The following is a 19,358-nucleotide window of genomic DNA, read 5'->3' on the forward strand; positions in this document are numbered from 1 at the left end:
TAAATCTACATTATATTCACGGCGTCCACTTAGGCAAATTAATAGGCAATTACACATACATATCGAAAAAACAAAACAAATGCATACATAAATCTACATTATATTCACGGCGTCCACTTAGGCAAATTAATAGGCAATTACAAAAACATATCGAAAAAACAAAACAAATGCATACATAAATCTACATTATATTCACGGCGTCCACTTAGGCAAATTAATAGGCAATTACAAAAACATATCGAAAAAACAAAACAAATGCATACATAAATCTACATTATATTCACGGCGTCCACTTAGGCAAATTAATAGGCAATTACAAAAACATATCGAAAAAACAAAACAAATGCATACATAAATCTACATTATATTCACGGCGTCCACTTAGGCAAATTAATAGGCAATTACAAAAACATATCGAAAAAACAAAACAAATGCATACATAAATCTACATTATATTCACGGCGTCCACTTAGGCAAATTAATAGGCAATTACACATACATATCGAAAAAACAAAACAAATGCATACATAAATCTACATTACATTCACGGCGTCCACAAGCAAATTTACATTGATGCGGAACAGTGATGGGTATGGGATGGGGTATCCGGGGTCCTTCCCCGGAAATTGTTATGCCTGATACCTTGACCTTATACACGTCTTTTGCAAGCATATTATGAATGACAAAGTTGTGGCAAACAGACAGACGATGGAGAAGTGATCTGTATATGTCGCGGTTTGTACTTTTGCGACACAACAGTATGGATCATTGGACATTTGAAATTCGTTGGTTGGACCTGTATAGTTTATACACACAAAGAAGAAACATCAACATAAACACAGTAAAGCTAAAACATGATAACTAGAACTATGAAACATGGTATGCGTCTGTGGTGATTCCCGTTTACAATTCCCACATCAACAAACGCAAAAAGTACTTTTTTCAATTTTATTAATATGGGGGTGTAAACGGGGGCCTTAACAGACCGTATTTCCAACACAAAACTCCTGACCGTTATTGTTTAATGTTTTCAATTTGTGTGAATATTAGTCTTGGGTTTCGATTTGCTTCAGAATTATCAATACTTTTTTTATAAATAAGCTTTCAGATCTCTACTCATATATAATCTACATAAAAATGCCTACACGGGTAATATTTCTTAGCTAACATTTGATGTAATTAATAAAAGCCTTTGTTTATTTTTAATGATCAGGAGAACGTTATTGTTCCGAATATATTGGTGACTCAGGTAGATACTTAATATTCCAGGCTATATAACTAATCTAGTCGCACATTAGTCCGTTCTGTAAGAAAACAATTCTAAAAGAGAAGTGACCTGATCTGGCGTTAATTGGGGATACATGTCTTGTTGAGGTTCAACCGCTTGATCAGGGATTGCTGGTGGTATCTCTTGTGGCAACTGAGAGGGTTCAGGTTGTGGTAATACTAGATCTTGTGCGGGTAATAATGCAGGCTGGGGCAATAAGTTATTGAATAACGATTGTGGCAACTCGATTGTTGGTAATGGAGGTTGTGGCAGTTCAGTTGGTTGCCAAGGCGGTTGTGGTACTACAAGATGCGCGACGTGTTCAGGTACAGCACATACCCAAATAGCCTGGGGTATTGAGTATCTATCTCAGGCGCCTACATTTTCACATAATGCATCACACTGGGCCTTAACACTGCCATGCGTGGTATGCCCACATGCAGGGCTTACATGACCAAACGATCCATTGCTTCGGTATCTATTAGATCGTTCGAAATGGATGGCAAATGGGCTGTGCAGATTTTTCTTCAAAATCTCTTTAGTCATCGATATCTCAAAAGTGCTTTCTGAAAATAAAGAAAATTGGTGTTCCATGACATATTACTTCAAATACAGTTTCGGTTTACATATTCGTGCTCATTATTTGAAAACGATTTTTAATGAAATATAAGAAAACAATATTGTTTCTAGTTGATGGAAAACGGTTTTCATTTCATACTTGTAGTTGATTAATCGTTTTTTACAATCAAACTTTAATGGAACTATTTAAATAGACATCCAATATATCAAATTCAAATAAATTTAGATTGTATGAATAAACAAGAGCTTCCCAAGAACTTTGATAGAATGTGTTTGTTTTTTCTGTCAGTCACCTCATATAATGACCAGAACGAAATGTTTGTAGTTGAATAAGGTCAATAAAAAATAATAAATTTATACTTGAAGCAGAACCTATAAAACTTAAAACAAGAAATCTGACCATGCCAAGATAGTATATTTTAAACTTTTACAAATTTACATTAAATGATATATCTTTTGAAAGCAGATTCTGAATAGAATCATTAAAATAAGATTGACCAAACTGGCCCCAAATGCAATCCAGAGTTATGTATGTTTGTCAGCTACCTACAAACACAACTACATGAAAAAAACTCCATTCACACTTAAACGGACATGTTCACGTTTTTGTAAATTTACAAATTTCAAGAAAATTGTTTCTGATTTGCAAATGTTGTAGTTATGACATTTTCGAGGCAACAGTAATAGTGGACGTTTACCTTGCTCTAAAATATTCATTTTATGCTTCTTTTGACAATTCATAAACGCGAAACGATTGAATAATTCTTTTGTTATCGTTACATTTTGTGACATTACGAGGATTGCTTTTATAGCGTATACAATACACCATTTTATCACCACGTTTACATGTTTCAAATTAAAAGCATTAAATGAAACAAAAAAAGAATGATGCATGCCAAAATGTGTCAAAAGGTACCCTTCAGGTAACTGAGTGGACATTATTGCTCTTGATCCGACTTGCCCCAAATGGAATTGTATGAATTGCTTGATCCGCCTGTAACCTACCTAGACATAACATGTCAGCATCCCCATCAAAACCAAAGAAATTGAGCGCAAAATATTTCATGCATTTATTTAGCAACAGTTACTTTGACCTTGAGAAAAATGATGCCCGATTTCAATCACATGCTAGGAACGCATGTCTGTGAAAGATAGGAAATGTTTTTTGTATGCATTTACCTAATTTGCTTTGTACACGAAGTACAATGATTGGCATAATGCTACTAAAATGCAGGTCTGAGTTATGGTCCTTGTTCGGTTCCCTCGCATGATGATCTCAATTAAATATGTTAAGTTTATTTGCATATCTGTAGTATTTATTAGCACGGGTCGCACACACACTTTTATAAAGACCATCTGAACACATATGTTATGTTTTACTGAAATTTATGTATATAAAGAGCTATAAAATGATTCCTTGGTCTGCTTTATTGCATGTAAGAGTTAAAGGCCCTTGCGAGCGACCTGGCATTACAAACCCAAAGGCGTGTATAAAGTTTGGAATGATAATAATTGTAGTAGCTACAGAGGAAATAGCTTAGTGCATGCATACTTTAAATTAACTTAAATATCAACTTGCATACAAACCTTTAACCGGACTGACATACGTACAAAATGCGACATACTCCTGCTAAAAGGCTAGTACCAGTTATCGGTCTTGGTAAGTTTATATTCATAAAAACACGTTAGCACGTATGTACAAACACAGGCATTATTATTATTATTATTAAATTGCATGTAAGAGTTATGGAACTTGGTCAGTGACCTAACAAAAGTCTAAGTATAAAAAGGACATAATTCCTTTAAATTGCATGTCAGTGTTTTGGCCCCTGATAGGTGACATCATTCAATTTTTATCAAACACATGTTTCAAGTTTCAATCATTTACCTGTAGTACAAACAAGTTATTGAGATTATGAACGTTGAACTAAACAAATATCTATATACAGACATATGAATGATATTGCGAAAATTGTAGGTCAGAATTATAAAACTTTAGCAGATACCTGATATAACTGACCTCACAAATTAACCCAGAACACGTTTGAGGACTTGCAATTAAAAACTGGTTGTTCAGACAGTGATAATGTGATGTTATACGTTTGCCATAACTAGAGCGTTACGCGGACTCTGAAATGTCGATGAGTTACATAGCATTTTGTGAAGAGTAGAGCTGATAACGTCCAGCCATTGCATCATTCCTATGTTAATGAATGTAACAAACAAATGGAACAAATCGAAAAACTTCACATTCGTTCCTGATGCGTTAACAGTAATAACGATTGCATAATTTTGTTCAAGGACGCGAGTGCAGGATTTACAAAGTGTGATTCAAATGCACAGAATATTCGTTTTCGACTAGAGAAAGATTATAACATTTGAATAAATGTTTTTGGATATTTAGGTTAAAATTAAACTCGTTATATATGGTTTCAACAGTCCTAAGTAATGTTGAATGTCCTCGTATTAATATTGGTTTAAGTGTTAGGTTGTACTGTAAAGAACATCGTTGCATTACAAATTATGGATGCATTTTGCATTGCTCATTTGGAATACAATTGAACTACAAATTAAAGAGTTATGAATGCAATAAATAATGTGTTTATTTGACGATCGACCAGAACACTTTATCAGCATTATGGAACACGCTTACAACAAATTGAAAAGGATGGTTTAAAATTTGTTATCGATTGTGTCAATGTACTGATTACAATCAAACTTAGAAGCCACAAACATTAAATATAATCCTCGAAAAGCTTAGCATAGATTTGAGAGCCTCGCTGTGTTAACCCTTATTCGACTCGTTCGATAAATACAAGAACACACAGACATTCAACTAATAAAACAACGAACTAACAGTATAAATATATGCGCTTATTTTACTGAAACATTGAAACAAAATTGTACGAATCAACCTCTTTTAATGTATAGAAAAACATTTTTAAACGTCAAATGACGTTGTACATGATGACGTCATAAATGGTGTTATATAAAATGGCGCTAAAAAATGTAAAAATTTGCCAAAAATGAAATGACGTTAAACACTTACATATTTTGTCTTAATCTTATGTTAAATGTGTGCTTTATATATTTAATTAATTGATATTTTACAATAAAACAATCATCATAATATGTAATTATAATCTACCTAAACTTATTATCATAAATAAAATAGGGTAAACTTATTTAATGACTTTAATTATTTCAATCCATATCTATGTAAAATATTATAATGATATTTGATTAAATAATCATATATACTTGCTATTCTATATATCATGTACACATTATTGATAAGATAAATTGCATAAAGTACTATTATATTTACATTCATTCATGTTGATGATTAATATAAAATGTTTTTCACATATATTTTTTACAAGATAGTTTCCCGAGTTGATAATTTAAATAAGAAAGACTTACTTAAGAACAAAGAAACAAATAAAACAGCCAACAAGAGAGTACCACTAGCTATAACTTATTCTAACAACCTTCCAAATATCCACTCAATAATTCGAAAACATACCGACAAACCAAATAAATCAGACAGAATGAAAAATGTATTCCCAGAGGTACCAATAGTTGCATACAGACGAGATAGGAATATCGGTGACACTTAAGTTCATGGAAAAACAAATAAAAAAATAAACAAACGTTTTCAACTAATACGACAATCGTGTAAGACTAATTGTATAGTCTGTAAAATGTTGAAAAGAGGTTTTCATAACAACCCAAAAAGTAATATTCCAAACGAAGCAATAAAACAGAACTGTAACATTTATAACTTGGTGTACGGTATATTTTGTATTAAATGCCAAAAGATGGTATACGTCGAAGAGACAAGCAGATTATTAAAGGAACGTGCCAAAGAACACGAGGCTGACGTGCGGCTACGAAGAGATAAACCAATCTCAGAACATTTCAATGGTGCTGGCCACAGAGTGCAGGATATGGGTGTATCAGTGTTAACACAAATAAGAGACAGTTCGGACTTCCCATTATAACAGACTTATTAAAGATTTCGAATTCATAAAGAAGTTTCAAACGCAATCACCAAATGGACTAAATACAAAAAATCAATTTGATGTCCTGCTACGGTAAACTATCTTGTAAAAAATATGTGAAAAACATTTTATATTAATCATCAACATGAAGGAATGTAAAGATAATAGTACTTTATGCATTTTATCTTATCCATAATGTGTATATGATATATAGAATAGCAAGTATATATGATTATTTAATCAAATATCATTATAATATTTTACAAAGATATAGATTGAAATAATTAAAGTCATTAAATAAGTTTACCCTATTTTATTTATGATAATAAGTTTAGGTAGATTATAATTACATATGATGATGATTGTTTTATTGTAAAATATCAATTTATTAAATATATAAAGCACACATTTAACATAAGATTAAGACAAAATATGTAAGTGTTTAACGTCATTTCATTTTTGGCGAATTTTTACATTTTTTTGCGCCATTTTATATAACGCCATTTATGACGTCATCATGTACAACGTCATTTGACGTTTAAAAACATTTTTCTTTGTTATTTAAATTGTGCAGTCAAAAGACGTAAAAATGTAGTAAACATATAATTTCCATTGTTTTGATAAAGGCATTATGCCGAAACGTCAATTAAAGGAGTATTATCAGAGAGTTATAATTATTTAATATCTCTTCGGATAATTCAACTGAGCTTATAGAAAAACAACCAAAATAAATTTTGAATAAAATAAACTCACAATCAAACCCGTTGTTTCTAACAAGATAAAGTCTTCGATGTTTATATGTCATATATAGAATGCTGCTTTAAAATTAATACACTATAACGTTTTTTAGGAAAACATTCCCCAATGATATTTTATATTTAAGTATATCCGTACTTGTGATCAAAATGCTTACACTTAACTGATTATCAGGATCACCCAAGGCTTTTATGTGAAGGAGATCAGGATAATTTATATAAGCTTGTTATAAAATCTGTAACACTATTTCTTACAAATAATTTGACTTACACGTAAACGGATGCTCGCTTAACTGCCGAATGAAGTTGATCCCTTAGTCTAAGATTGAACCCAGTGGCATTTGATTCAGATTTACAATTGACTTTCATAATATAAAAATAAACATTTTTAATTAAGTGTCATCAAGGTTGAGTCATAAATATGGCCTTTACAGAGAACCTTGTTTTGAACGCATATGAGTCAGAGTTAAACTTCATACGTTGAATTGGCTCTTCAAGGAGGCTACTCTGCGTTTATTTGTATTTGCATTTTGTTTTGTATGTGTAAATAATGTATGTTAGTTTTGTGCATCAAAACTTTCTTAACTTCCGGGGAAAATCCGGAATTCCTATAGGCATTTTACAAATGTTATGATTTGTTGCTCTACTTCAGTTATATAAGGTGGGTAGTTAGTAACTTACATCTGTCCTACTTGACTCAGAGGTAAACATTGACCACATACACATGGATAATCTATAGCTGAATGTGTATACTAAGTTTAATGATAATTTCTGATGTACATCACTGATTACCAATGTATGTATTGGCATTCTTGCGCTGCAGAAAACTCATCTATGATTACAAATAAATATTTAATTTTTTTGCACAATAAATCCAACCCCTGATTACCATTGAATTTTATGCCATTTTATGTGCAGAGAAAACGCACCCCCGACTACTAGTAAATGTCATTCTTGTGTAGGAGAAATACCAACACTGACTTGCAATGAATCTAATGCCTTTTTTTATGCAGCAATCGCACCGATGACTACCCATACATGCTATGGCATTCTTGTTCAGAGGGAATACCACCATTGATTACCCGTGAATGTAAAGTCATTCTTGTGAAGCAGTTCAGGCAGTTTTTTGTTCTCTGATGAGTGGCACCAGTCCGCCAAGACGGCCTGCATTTGTGTGTGCTTGGCGATGTCCAGAATCAGCTCCGTGTTCCCGTAGTTGTTGTTGTTGGTTCCTTCGGACACGGACAGATCTAAGGAGGAGATATGTAATTTTCTTTCAATAACTTTTACATATTTTTTTAAACGAAAGAATTTCGTTCAACATGAAATTGGTTTGCAATATGTTAGTAAGTTTAAAAGTAAATATAACACATGGAATAAATAAAACTGTAATTTATGAAACTTATCTTGTGGTTTGCTTGCGTACAATCAGGTCACATGTGATAAGATGATACTGTGTTGTTTTACAAGAGAAGAAACATAAACGAACAGTATAATCACTGTTACACAGTTTGTAATTTACAAAACAAAACATTGTTAATAATTTATTTTTATATGTGTGCTTTATGATTATTTTTAGACTGAGTGCGAGGTTTAGCGGTGTTGTTTGTTCTGTATTGTATAGGCATTTTGAATATGAATTATTTAAAGAAAATAAATATGTTACGTTTCTGCCGCTCCATAATTCCTACATACAATATATACCTCAGCAATTAACTTGACATTCAGATGTTAATTACTTCCCATCCTTTTATACTAGTATCGTAACCAATACATTTAATGAAAAAGTAAATGGCTTACAAATCAATTATATAATATGTTGCCAAATTAAAAAAAGGAATATATGTTTTACTAATACGCAAACCATGATTCTTATGAATGTGGCCCTAGAAAGGAAACGAGTATTTAAAAATTGTATGAGGTGGCTTACATTTTAAAAGAGATCCACACTTAGCCTTATATTATCAAAACAACAATCTGACAAAAATGTATCAACGTTGATCATAAATATTGCCCCTAGATTGGAAACAAGTTATTACAACATATGCCCTATTAATGTTTTTATCTGTTTTGCTAATGATATCGATTTAAATACAGGCGTTCTGACCGCGTCTAATCATAATTGATTCGTTTATTTTGCCTTAAAACTGGCAATACGGTTTTTCTATTATTGAACCTTGTGACCTAGTTTTATAAAGCACCTGGAACATAGTCTTACTGACATAGAAATGGTCAAGATATACAATATGACCATGTTTGTTCAATCTAGCATAAATGTGTTCTTGTCTTTAATGGTTACGCAGTTTTTTTAAGATTTGAAACTGGTGAAATAAGTTTGAAATACACCTGACCAAGATAAAAACGTGTCTTTTATATTTGCAACATAAACATTGTTGAATCAACTTTCATTAATGTTTTATTATTTAGTCATTCATGTGACTTTTAGAATGGTAACACGTTTTTTTTTAAGAATTAATGTAGTGACCTTTTTCTTTGTGGCATGTGACCTAGATTCAACATTTGCCTCAAACATATCAAGATAAACATATTAACCAATTGTAAGCTATATTTAGTGACAAAACTGACTTAAAGAGTTGTCGCATTTTTCTAACATTAGCCGTATTGACCATTAATTTTGACGCAAGTGCAGCAGATTAAAACTCGGCAAAGATATTATAAAATAATCATTCTGATCATTTTCATCAAGATTGATTAAAAGTGTAGCCTCTAAATTGGTATTAATTTTTTATTTTTTTAACTTCAATGTGCGGGACCAAAAACTGTCACGTGACCACAAATGCGAACGACCATGGCTATTTTATAGACAAAACGTCAATCGAAGGTATTTTGTCTGATATTTTCTCCATTTTAGCAGAATACATGTTACAATGCCTTGGTGCACCGTACAAAGTGCGAATTCTACTTTTCATTGATGTATTGCTTATATTTTTAGGCATAATACTTTGTGAGAACATTCAAAGACAAATATCGAATTTGATGATGTAGACGACCACACATCTTGTTTCTGTGTGCGTTTCTCTTTTAAAAGACAATGTTGTCAATGTTTAACTATACGAAACAGACCTACAGAACAGCTTGGAAATCTAAATGGTTTTAAAAAGGTTATTAACATTGTCGATAGTATAATTATAAGGGGAAAAATAAATGTGCGAACGACCACACTTGAAAAACGTTTGCGAACGACCACACTTGAAATATAAATGTATGCAAACGACCACACTTAATTATTAAACACGCGTTTTGTTTAGTACCTTTGTACACTTTAGTATAATTTAGTATATAGTCATAGAATATCCATGCATATAGCAATATATTTTTTTATAATAGACCATTTATATACCGTACGGGACGATCGCATAAATATCATCTGCTGAAAAAGTCCAAGGATTTACCATTGGAGTGTGACCAGAACTGTGCGGCATGCGTATCTAGATCCAGAGCAGTGGTTACTGATATTACGATCAAGTAAGTTAGTTGGCCTATCTGTAGGGTATGAAAACAAACTTCGTTTTGTTTATCCCGCTAGTACATGTATGCTCAATTCCGATCGTTATGACAAAACAAATATCAAATGGAAACCACGTTGATTGTTTAACTTCGAAATAGGTTAGAAATGTTTTAACTTTGAAATTGTTTAAGTTACAAATACTTAAATACGAACTATATAAAATTGTTCCAATATATTGTATTATACTATTTGCGCTTACTGATGTTTACAATAATAAAGCTCAATATGGTATGTAATCTTACAGGGACCATTTCTTTGATCATGAAAAGGGAGTAAGAAGAAAGACGGGACCGTTGATACGGACAGAAACTCTACAAAAAGGCGCCCTTGGTGATAGGTGGGAAAAAGCTAAAAGAAATGATTCCAAAATGCTGGTTACTTCTAAAATGGGCTAAACAGACGTCATATAACTTTCATTGTGTTTTGTGTACTATATTGGAACAGCAAAACGGTAAATTCAAATGTAAATTTTATAGATTATATACCAGCTTATGTCATATTTATTTAAAGGTTAATACTTTTACGAACATATACCAACTGAATGTGCATTTTTGTCTACATATTGTGTACGTATCCCATGCTTCAGTGGCGTTTGTGGATATGCAACTTATTGTTTAACATGTTATAGGTGTTAATATATGTATATTAAATTTTATAAATGCGGTAGAAGTCTTCTGAAATATGCAGTTATTTGCAATGGTGTTGAATGGTGAAACGAGTGAAAATTGAAAATTGTATCCTTTCAATCACAACACTGTACATTTATTTTTATTTACCACAAACATGTTTCAGATGAACAATTTATTATTAATTAATAAAAGACAAAGATTACAGTGCGGATATTTGCAAACATAAAACTGTCAGTCTGAAATGTATATGTATGTTTTCCTGAACACATTATCACAGAACATATAAAATATAGCACTGAGTGTAAATAGTCATAAATCATCACATTAATGACTTCGCCATATGGAACATCAAGTATGCATTAATATAATACAAAAACAAAAGCAAATCATCAATCAAATTGTGTTGAAACTTTTGGCTAGAAATGTATATATTATATCTGTATTATTCAGGTTGTTATATCATGTGACTCATTTTTACTTCAAATGAGCATAACAAATTGTATAAACTATTTTGATGAATCTACAACATCGTTATCGTTAACGCATTAAAAAATATTAATAAACGAAACATGAACTAAAGAAAAAGGTTTTTATAAATGATTTATCACAAGCACCAATTTATAACAAATACAATGGCACTAGAAAAAAACAAGTCGTAAATGAAGATGAAAAATACCCCCGAAATTGCTCCTTTCAAGCAGGTGTTGATGCCAAAATTATGTCCCGACTACACATTGATCACACACAATGATAAGGTGTTAGACGTAGATATTCGAATTAGTCGCCTAGTTTCATGGAGCATTACTCTGAATAAATGGACATATCGACGGTTACCCCCTCTATAAATACATATATAAAATACAATTATTGTAAGGTATATACCACAAAAAGCAGTACTATGTTGATGGAATAGTTACGAAATATAACAGCTAAAATATAACCAACACGTCCTCTGTCTGATTAAAACTCGCGCTTATGGAATCCGATTGCGTCACATCAAAGCATACAATAAGCATATTTACAAGCCCAGTATCTACAGTGCGCTTGGAGGTATTGCCATGTACATTATATTACTATAAACTACTACAATTTTGCCGAAGTCGCTAAAATACCCCATGAACAACTTTGTATAATGATTGAAATATGTATGCTACTAAGTGACTATCAACAAGAGATCTACGTTTTGACAATAATTCTAATATTTTTTTAAAACTGTATAAGCTGCAAAGTCACTATTAAATAGTGTTACATCCACAAAAATAACGTCTTGCACTTCTACAAATTGTCTGCCCATTTTCCCGCCGCATATGCTTCAGCATGGCAGCATTTGTAGAAAATGGCTTACTGCACTTGATACTCACGAATGCCTTCTCTTCGCCATGTACATGACATCTAAAATTATAATTATCAGTACCATTTAATCGCGTTAAGTTTTAAACAAACATTCTCAATTTTCATTACTACAAGCAGCTAATTAAGCTCATAATGATCCCATTACAAACATAAGCAAGTAAGACTTCTGGCATGTGACATGGTATACTAGTTATTAAAAAGAAGAACTTAAAAGCACATTTTTGTATTAATTACACTTTCTGACAACATAATGCAATATATGATTTACAAAATTATTGCACCTGTGCCTGTTCAGTTTCTCCTTGCTGAAGTACATGTACTCGCATCAGGTAAATCCCTTCCAAGTCCCTCTGTGACTCATTTCATGCTGGCACAGAGTCGACTTGCTTTTAAGAACATTGCCACAATAGCGGCATATCTCTGGGTTTGAGTGATCGATCTGAAATATACATTTCATAATTTAATTGCTGCATACATGTGTCAGGCATACAGTGTGTGGTCGTTCGCCTATAACTCGAGTGTGGTCGTTTGCCAATTTCTAAACAAATGTCGTCGGTCGTTCTAAATAATAAAACAATAATATTGAGACTTATATTTGGTCGTATTTGAAAAAATACGCATACTGACAGTAATAAAACCTTCAGTTTTAATCGCTTTATCAACAAATACAGATATTTATAAAAATGTGTGGTCGTTTGCATCGTCGAGTTCGATATTTGTCTTTGAATGTTCTCAGAAAGTATTATACCTAAAAATATGAGCAATACATCAATGAAAAGTAGAATTCGCACTGAGTACGGTGCGCCAAGACATTATAATATGTATTCTGCTAAAATGGAGAAAATTTAAAAAAAACATACCTTCGATTGACGTTTTGACCATAAAATAGCCGTGGTCGTTCGAATTTGTGGTCACGTGACAGTTTTTGTTCCCGCACATTGATCGTGTGACCTAGGTTTGGATGCGTAAGCCAGATTCGAACTTGGGCTAGATATTGTCCAAGTCTCACCATGATTGGATGTGAAAGCCAGAGTTGTAACGAGCTAAAAGTTGACGACAGCACTGCATTACGGACGAAGGGTGATAACAATAGCTCTTGAGAACTCCGTGCTCAAAGGGAGCTAAAGTTACGAGAAACATGATTGCGCTGAAGCAATGTGTGGTCCAGATAAGCATTGTTACTTAATTTCATCGAAATTAAGTAATAGATGTGGTATCTATGCTGAGCACAAGGTTTTTCTTTGAATAGATCTCCTGACCCAGATTTGGGAAGCACGTGATACAGATTCGAACTTGGCCTTGATACTTTCAAAATTAACATTGTGAAAGAATTTTATCAAGGTTGAATTTAAATTGTTGCTTAATGAGCAATAACAAGGTAAGAGAATCGACATACGGCGCACTTTGCACTATGGCAAAAAAGATTTATCCTGCCTCTGTTGAAAACATTGACCAAATAAAGCAGGGTCGAATAAATTTTTCTATCTCCGGTCAACAGAAAGTCGTGTATTCCTACGCACGCTGTGACGATTAACATATTCTAATATTTGACCTTTGATGTTTATTGGGACGCATCATGCATGTTATCATTATATTAAATATCATCATTTTATCTTCTTTAAAATATTTTACCGAACCAGCTTTCCGTAGTTATCCTTTTCATCTACTTGATTACGCAATTTATGACGTATCTACTCTAGTGTGACGTCATTTCTCAAACAAAACATACTTTCTAGTTTCTCAGAGTTTGTGTCAGAGTGGCTAGCATTCGATACAAACGCTTTCAAAAATAGTGTGATTTAAAATACATTTCGATAAAAGGGATGGAAAAAAGAAAATGGATTTCGACAAAGGGATGGAAGAACAGAAAAGTGATGTGTATATCGTTGTAAATTTATTGTTATAAGCAATGGATTAAAGTTGTCATTAAGGTAAATAAAATTTAGTTTTTGTTTTGCTGCTGCATTTCGTTTTTTTTCATTTTTTACCAAGAAAATTATCACATTCTCGATTCATTTTCTATGTCTTTTCATATTTTCAAGAGGAAAGTATTGAAAGGAACAGTTTAAAGTGGAACTATTTTTTACGTGACACAATCGGTAGTTATTCGGTCGTCTGGAATGTTGTGTACATAAAGGAGGCTCGACGAGAATATTTATATTGTTGTGTTAATTTATCATTTGTCTTTGATAATGTGTCAACGGCATGAAGCGGGATAAATATAATACATGGTTGGTGCCGAGATGGAGAAAGTTTATCAGGTTCGGCCCGAAAAAGAAAAATAGGGCTCCCTAAAGCTCGCCCTATTATCTTTTTCTAAGCCTCACCGGATAAACTTTCTCCATCTCGGCACCAACCAAGTATTCTCTATTTCTCCTGCCGGGTTAATGTTGTCAAGGATACAAATAAAATCTCTATAAGTTTCATTAACCTTGTTCAAGTACATTTATGGAACGATGCAGCTTTAAGCTTTGAATTATATCTTTGTTTTATTTAAGAAAACGGAAATGAGTTGCATATTATCAATATAACCCTCTATCCACATACCAAATTTCCTCAATTTAGCTCAAGTAAATTTTAATTTATCCTATTTTTTATGTTCTCCTGGGATCCAGATTTTGCTTTAAAATTTCAGAACCATATTTTTGTCTTTTAAAAGAATTGAAAATAAATTGCTTAATTGCCATATTGCCGTGTATACCCAAACTGTGATTGACAACCCTTTCTTAAGTACTTTTCGAGTCATCGCGGGATCCAAAGTAACAATCAGACCTACGGACATGTAGAAAAAAAACTCAAATAACATGCATATTTTCAAATGCTGACGTTTAAAAACCTAAGTTACATTGAAAAATGTTTTAGAGACGACGCATTATCAAGATCGAAGTTTCAAATTATATATGTTACATAGAAACTCTGTTTACATACTGAATTCCATCAATATAGCCTACCTTAAATTTAGTTAACGCAGGATCAAGTTTTTCAAATCTATGATGAACCTATAGTCCCCTCCGGATATACTGGTACGGATCAAAGAAGTTCTATTTTCATGTACACATTACAGTTATTCTGATTCCCAAGTATCATAAAGTATCGTGATTTACATCCATGAACATTATTTCAAAGTAGCTTGCAGAAGATACCTCCACATAAATGATAACCATTGTGAGAATCCGTATAAAAGACGGAAAGATGCATTGGGCAACTGACCATGTGACCATTGTTTTGCTGTTGATAATTTTGATAAATCACTTTGCAATTCTTCATGAAAGTATACAAACACAATTTACATCAAGATATAGTTCTTTATATATTATATTCAACTATAGATAAAGGAATAAAAATAGATTCCACATTTCTGAATTTTAAAGGTTATTAAAATAACAGCTTTGTATTAATTAATTACTTTTTCGGATTAACACGCCAATGCACCGTCTAGTTGTTGGACCAGTTTGTATCACGATGTATTGTTTTATTAAGTATGCACTCATTAGTATAATATCACAGTTAAACCTGACTTCCACAACAGCCTCGTATAAATTCAAACAAGAAAGCATAAGTAAACACAAAAAAGAAACTTAATATGAAATAATGACAGCCAATTAATTAGTTTGTATTCATTCTACAATACATCTGAAACTAACCTTCTTTTTCGGGATCATCAACTATAATCAATCGTTCCATTCCTTCACTAAACTTTGCCCTTCGGTCATTGTGATTATTCGAAATGTTCACTGATACTGTTTGAATAATGATCTTGTCTTTTTTAAAGGGATCTTTCTTGTGAACCACTGGCTTCGTCTAAAATATAAATTCTGATAAGCTCAAGTAGATACAAAATGACCCTTGAATATATGTTATTAACATAATGGTGGACCTGTCTTATTTACTTCAAGACTCTGCTAAATTATCAAGCTGTATATACTTATTATATATAATTTATAACATTATAAGTATACTTTGTTATCTTTGACCAAAGCAACATGATGTTTACCTAACTGAAATGTGTATAGTGATATTTCCTTTAGTATTTATTACATGTTTTCATTAAAGTACGTTTGTTTACTAGATAAATGGCTTGCACAGCTCTTTTCGGTCTATTAAGTTGACAGCTTAACAGTTTTAAGTGTTAATGATAAAAAACAATTCAAATACATGAACATACAACGTATGATAGTACAAATTCTAATATGTATCGAAGTGGCATGATGCCCGCATTATTTTTATTTTGCATACGTGTTGAAGTTGTCCGTCAGACTCGGGTCGCTGTCCAGATCCAATATGTTGAATGAATTGCATCCCTTTGGCTATCAGCACGTGTTGGAGATTTGTGTACCACTTGGCGTTCCTTTCCATTAGGCTGTTTCCATCCTGCCAGTTACACAATCCATCACCGCTCTGGCAGCATCGAACACCTGCGAATCAGCAACATTATTTGAAATGCTGCAAAAAAAATATACACAATAAGACCATTAAGATTCACCAGCATGAGAATTGCCTTATTATCGATGCGGAATTATATGACAAGGCACCGATTGCCTTGTTCCTGGTTAGTGACTATTTATAAAGACCCTGATCACATTCATAACGATTCAATATCTGTAGTAATTGGTAAGGATTCATTGTATTGTATGTACAGTTGTATGTCCAATCTACATGTGTGTATGTGCTTTGTGTTATGAATAGTTCACGTCGTTATATCTGTATGGTGTTGCATGCATTTTTATATCTTATGAATTTTACTTTGTTATTTGTAAGATAAATGACCACTAGAATTTATCTGTGTATTTATTATGTCTTGTGAATAATAATTATAATGTTTTATGAATTATTATATAATTAATAATTCATTTCATTAATTACATGTACATGTAGGTCTATCTATTACTTAATATGTTTTATTTTCTATTTCAGATTTGATTCTACATACATCTAACTTTCATTGAACTGTCTGATACCACATAATAAGATTGGTATTAAACTGAAGTGTGAACTTAGCCGTATATCTAGATATAGGCACAAGAACCGGGAACATTACCACTGTAAAAGCAGTAGGTTACAAATTGCGCCCAACGTGGGGACGTAATAATTATTATTTTTTAAATAAATTGCTTAATTTCAATTAATTGAATTAAAAGTTAGCATAATTTATTGTTATATCATGATACTGTACTATTAATTTTATTAATTGATTAATTTGAATTTTATTGTGACATATTAGTATCATAAATGAAGTATTGCTTGTTGTGTGTTTTAATTTGATTTGATGTACGGGTTGTATTTGAGATTGAAAAGCCATATAAATAATTACCAGGTAATGTTTGATTAATCTGTGAGTGATGTCAATTGAATTTTAATTTTATATTATTTTTAGACAATTACAATAGTGTGACATTGACATTTAGTGAACACTGTGTGTCATTGACATTAAGTGAACATTGTGTTACATTGACATTTAGTGAATATTGTGTGACATTGACATTTATTGAACATCGTGTGACATTTTAGTGCTATATTGCACTTTGACTATTAGAATAGTGAATCAATTGAAGTGATAATTTAGTGCATTTGTGTGAAGTTAGTGTCATGAGCCAATCTGACGATTCTTCAACAGAAGAAGGAAAATTCAGCATGGCCACTGGAGGCATAACACAATAGAAGTTAAATTTTTGGAAGCCTTGAAAATGTTGGGTATTGATCAAAAAAATAAACTCTCTAAGATTTAATGAAGTTTTCCCATGCATTTGGGACTGTTAAGATTTAGCAACCTGAACACGTTATACATAAAGCAACAGAGGTAAAAGTAGGTTACCAATACCCAAAGTTGTCTGTGTTTTATGGAGATGAAGGAAAAGGGGAGGTTAATTGGAACACATTTAAATATGAGGTGAAGGCAACCATTAAAAGTAATGTATTCAAGGCAGAGCAGATTTTATTGGGAGTCAGAAGCGCTGTCAAAGGGAGTGCAAGTGATGTAATTCGCTGCTTAGACGTGACCCTTGATCAAGTTCTTGAAAAACTTGATAATACCTATGGCAGCATAGAATCAAGGGAAAGCATCATGCGGAAGTTCTATTAAACACAGCAATAATTAGGAGAGTCTGTGGCAGCTTATGCTGCAAGATTTGAAGAATTATTTGAAAATACCATACATCTGAAAGCATTAAAAAGATCAGATATGGATATTTTGAAGACAGTAATGCATGCCGGCCTAAGAAAAAAATTAAAACATCTGTCAACTTACCAGTGTGATGATGAGTTCAAACGGGAATTGAGAAAGATTGAGGCGAAAATGAAAGAGTCGGTCCCAGACTCAAATCCGTAAAAGCGCGCATTACAGACAGAAAAAAGGAACAATCTAACCTGACTGAAATGAAAAAAATATTGAAACAATAAAAAAAAAATCGATCGGCTTGAAAGAAAGCAAGACACCCCACAGTATTATATAGGGCGAAATTTGTATAGGGGCAGTGGTGTAATAATAAATGCATCAGGAAGAGGTTAAATGGGTGGTTACCGCCATGGCGCTTCATTTAATAGAGGGAATTATCGAGGTGCAAGTACACCAAGAGGTAACTACAGACCTCAAGGTAATACATTCAATCTTGATGTGGAGTGCTATGGTTGCTTTTAAAAGGGACATGTAATCGGAGATTGGATCAGGGGCAAATAAATAGTATGTTTTAAATGTGGCGAAAAAGGGCACAACAAGTTTATATGCTAAAAAGTGTAAGTGCCTCCGTTACAGGGTCAAACACAGGCACTAACAACATAGACCCTAAACTTGTTGGCGAAACAAATGAAGCTACCATTTTAGTAAATGACATCCAAACAACAGCCCTAATGGATACTGGTAGTTGTGTCAGTGTACTTTATGAGTCATTTGTAAAACAAAGAACTTAAAAACATTGAAATCTAACAATTAAACAATATTTTTAAAATTGAATGTGCTGATGGAAAAGAATTGCCCTACATTGGATATGTTGAAATTGATTTACGCATAAAAATAGGACTTCCACGGTCTAATTTGAAACATTGTCTTTTTCAAGTTTCACCTGACACAATTTATTCGACAAGAGTGCCAGTGATTATAGGCACCAACATTTTACATGAATTTTTAACTGAATGTAAATCAAACTTTGGTGAAACATTTTTACTAAAACCAAATTTATACACGCATTGGTACTTGAATGTTAGGACTATGGCAATCCGTGAAAAAGTACTTAAAAACATAATGATACA

The 19,358-nt window shown here is 32.5% G+C and overlaps 1 protein-coding gene across 1 annotated transcript; it reads right to left on the reverse strand.

The window, feature by feature from the left end:
• Positions 1-7,661: 7,661 nt before the first annotated feature.
• LOC127878237 (uncharacterized) lies at positions 7,662-18,639 on the reverse strand. The gene is made up of 4 exons (XM_052424757.1): positions 18,634-18,639; positions 16,353-16,514; positions 15,761-15,917; positions 7,662-7,855 (listed from the first exon to the last, which is right to left on the reverse strand). The coding sequence occupies exons 1-4, from the start codon at positions 18,637-18,639 to the stop codon at positions 7,662-7,664; spliced, it is 519 nt and encodes a 172-aa protein (XP_052280717.1).
• Positions 18,640-19,358: the final 719 nt, after the last annotated feature.

This window comes from Dreissena polymorpha, chromosome 4, assembly GCF_020536995.1.
Source record: "Dreissena polymorpha isolate Duluth1 chromosome 4, UMN_Dpol_1.0, whole genome shotgun sequence".
Lineage (NCBI taxonomy): Eukaryota > Metazoa > Mollusca > Bivalvia > Myida > Dreissenidae > Dreissena > Dreissena polymorpha.